The 3,392-nt window shown below is 37.3% G+C and overlaps 1 protein-coding gene across 1 annotated transcript in view; it reads left to right on the top strand.

Moving 5' to 3' along the window:
- Positions 1–1,579: 1,579 nt before the first annotated feature.
- LOC119642128 (activating signal cointegrator 1 complex subunit 3-like) overlaps positions 1,580–3,392 on the top strand; it is a 4,114-nt gene continuing 2,301 nt past the window's right edge. The window contains exon 1 of the mRNA XM_038041118.1: positions 1,580–2,637. Within this exon, the coding sequence (XP_037897046.1) occupies positions 1,870–2,328 (459 nt within the window). The 5' untranslated portion in view covers positions 1,580–1,869 and the 3' untranslated portion in view covers positions 2,329–2,637. The remainder of the gene's footprint in view (positions 2,638–3,392) is intronic.

Raw genomic sequence — 3,392 nt, 5'->3', positions numbered from 1 at the left:
AGCTTGATGATCCCTACATTATGAAAAGGCTTTACATGTGTTTGGTTAGACCTATACTTGAGTATGCCTCTGTTGTGTGGTCTCCTTCATATTGGTACTATATAGATTCAATTGAATCTGTTCAAAAGCAATTCTTGCTGTTTTTCCTTAGAAATTTGGGTTGGGATCCGTTTGCCTCTCTTCCTCCCTATGAAAATAGGTCGTTACTGCTGTCCTTACCGTCTCTTGAGAACCTAAATGAACTTAAATGAACACTTATCGGACTCTTTAAAGTCCATTAAAGCAACATTACTTAATACGCGTCATTTACCTATGTCGTACTTAAACTAGATTTTATCCTTAAAAATTCGTTACGATTCGAAAATGAATGTTTTATTGTACTTATACTAAGTTCTATTATTAATTATAATATAAGTTGTGCATTAAGAGACAATTGAACTCGATCGTTATTTGTTTAGTTGAGTTTCACGTATAAGTAGAATTAAAATAAATAAATAAATAAATAAATCTCCACCCTCCTCGCAATATTCGCTGTATTCCAATGGTAAGTTTGCATTTATCTTTACTGATTGTCATTTATAACTTAATTCTTTATTTCAATTTAATTTCAGATTAAAACACAATAGGACAATAAAAATTGCTCACCATAAAAAGACAAATTTTTTTCCCGTGAAGGAGTTGACCGGCGATATGCAACTGACAAAAACTGAAATGAGTGAGACGCAGATATTGGTAACGACACCGGAGAAATGGGATGTGGTAACAAGGAAAAGTCAGCTTACATTTTTTATAAAGTATATAAATAATAATATCAAGTTGTGTTTTAGGAGCTGGCGAGGTGTCGCTTATTAGCTTAGTAAAATTGTTAATCATAGATAAAGTTCATCTGTTGCACGGCGAACGCGGTCCCGTAGTGGAGGCGTTAGTGGCAAATACTCTACGTTTGGTAGAATCTTCTCAAAGTATGATACGTATAGTGGATCTCTCTCGGCCACTTTGCCGAACTACATCGATGTGGCTAATTTCCTCCGAGTGAATCCCATAAAGGGTCTTTTCTACTTTGATGGATACAAATTTTTTTGGTATCAAAGCCATTCAGCCTTTACAACAGCTAAGCGATATGGATCAAGTTTGCTATCAGAAATGTGTAGAACAACTACAACACGGTGATCAGGTAATGGTGTTTGTCCATGCCCGTAATGCTACAGTGCGCACAGCTAGTACACAACGTGAATTGGCGCAGCAGAATAACACATGTGCACTCTTTCTTCCCGATACCTATACCAGTGATTATGGATTAGCTATCAAAGCCATACAGAAGTCACGGAACAAAAAATTAGTGGAACTGTTTTCGGCTGGCATAGCTGTGCATCATACTGGTATGTTAAGAACGGACAGACATTTGATAGAGAAATATTTCTCGGAGGGATACATTAAAGTCTTAGTTTGCACAGCGACTTTGGCTTGGGGCGTTAATTTAGTGGCTCATGCCGTAATCATAAAAGGTGATTTTACTTTATTGATTTCATGTATATTTATAGTAATAGGAGGAGATCGAACAAATTATCTTTCCAGGTACCGATATCTACGATTCCAAGCGTGGCACATTTGTGGATCTTGGTATTATGGACGTTTTACAAATTTTCGGCTGCGCTGGTGGACCACAGTTCGATAAAAGCGGTGTGGGCACTATTCACTACGCACGATAAACTTAACCATTACTTATCTCTGCTCACGAATCAATTTCCCATTGAATCAAACTTCATTCAATGCTTGACAGATAATGTTAATGCCGAGATAGTTTCGGGGACCATTACAAATGTTGAAGAAGTCATAGAGTGGTTGAGTTATACCTATCTGTTTGTGCGCATGCGTATCAACCCTCACGTTTACGAAATCGAATATGTCGAGGTTAAGGAAGATCCCTCCTTAGAACGTAAGCGAAGAGCCTTAATTGTAGGTGCTGCCATGAGTTTGGATAAAGCGCGTATGATACGTTTCAAGCAGCGAACTCTCGATTTTAATGTCACAGATTTAGGTCGCACAGCTTCGCATTATTATATAAAAGACGATACGGTAGAAATATTTAATGAACTTATAAAACCGTTTATGAACGAAGGTGATATATTTGTAATGATGTCGCAACCCCAAGAGTTCGAGCAGCTCAAAGTACGTGATGATGAACTGGAAGAATTGGACGAATTAAAACGCAATTATTGCAAAGTTAAAGTATTTGGCGGTAGTGAAAATGTTTGCGGAAAAATTAATATATTAATGCAGACATGTTTCAATCCTTCGAATCTTCGTTCATCAACCAGTTCCATTTGAACTGTTTAAACTTTTAAGGTGCCAAAAAATGAAGGAATTACTTTATTCCTTCAGGTTTAAAGTAAATTGGGTTCAATTTCTTTGAAAAACAATTTCGAAACTGGTGTAGTTTAATTACCAAAGCTAAACACGCATCAATGAACCAGTAAGAAGGTTATATTATATCCAGCCTGTAAACCTTTGGTTCATCTAAGGTTTTAATGTCCAAGAAATCCGTCTTTTCACGTATTAAATGAGAATTAAATTATAACTAACACACTTTACTGCATTCTACTCTCCAACGCCTATCATTTGCTGCCCATATCGAAGGTATTTTTAAAAAAACATTTATTCACTAAGTCATGATTGCTACCTTAATTAGTTTAGAATTAATACGGTAAGCTTTTCGCGTTCCACTGTCCAAGTTCTTTTAAGTGATAACCGTATTTTCACTAATAAATAAGTTCATTCAGTCGTGACGTGCGGGACATTTAATTTGGAACTGACCCATTTGACGCATTCTACCCACCTGGTTCTTTTATTTGATACCCATATCGCAGGTATTATTAAGAACATATTAATCGCGTCTATTCATTTCAGAATTATACCGTTTTAAGCGAATTAATTCATCTTCATTTAAACAATGAACAATATAGATTGTAACGAGTTTCCTTAGGCGGGGTATACCCAGTCAATCCAGGATCCGTTGCAAGAAAATTTTAATAAATAATCAGGACCTTCGGGGGGAATGGTGTTATGATCTCTTAGCTTTATTGGTTCCTTTTTACTGGACGGAAGTATGAAATGGCTGGGGCAAGGAAAAGGAACCAGCGAGGGGACCCGACTTTGTTGCGCGCTTACCGTTTTATTTTCTTTTCTTACGACGTTAGACTTTCACTTTCTGTTCGATTTCAATATCGCGGGGCGCTGGAAGAAAAGAACCGAAAACTTTGCCAGTGTCATAGCTGCTTAGGCTCGCCTGTTTGTCCCTGGTTGGTGGGTGAGTCCAGTAATAAGATAGTAAAAAAAAGTCTCTCCGTCCTTCAGGGATGGCGATTAATACTAACCAGCGCATCCCCTATCCG

Source organism: Glossina fuscipes, unplaced genomic scaffold (assembly GCF_014805625.2).
Source record: "Glossina fuscipes isolate IAEA_lab_2018 unplaced genomic scaffold, Yale_Gfus_2 219, whole genome shotgun sequence".
Lineage (NCBI taxonomy): Eukaryota > Metazoa > Arthropoda > Insecta > Diptera > Glossinidae > Glossina > Glossina fuscipes.
Note: the sequence above shows the minus strand (reverse complement) of the source record. Positions and strands in the feature narration are given on the sequence as shown.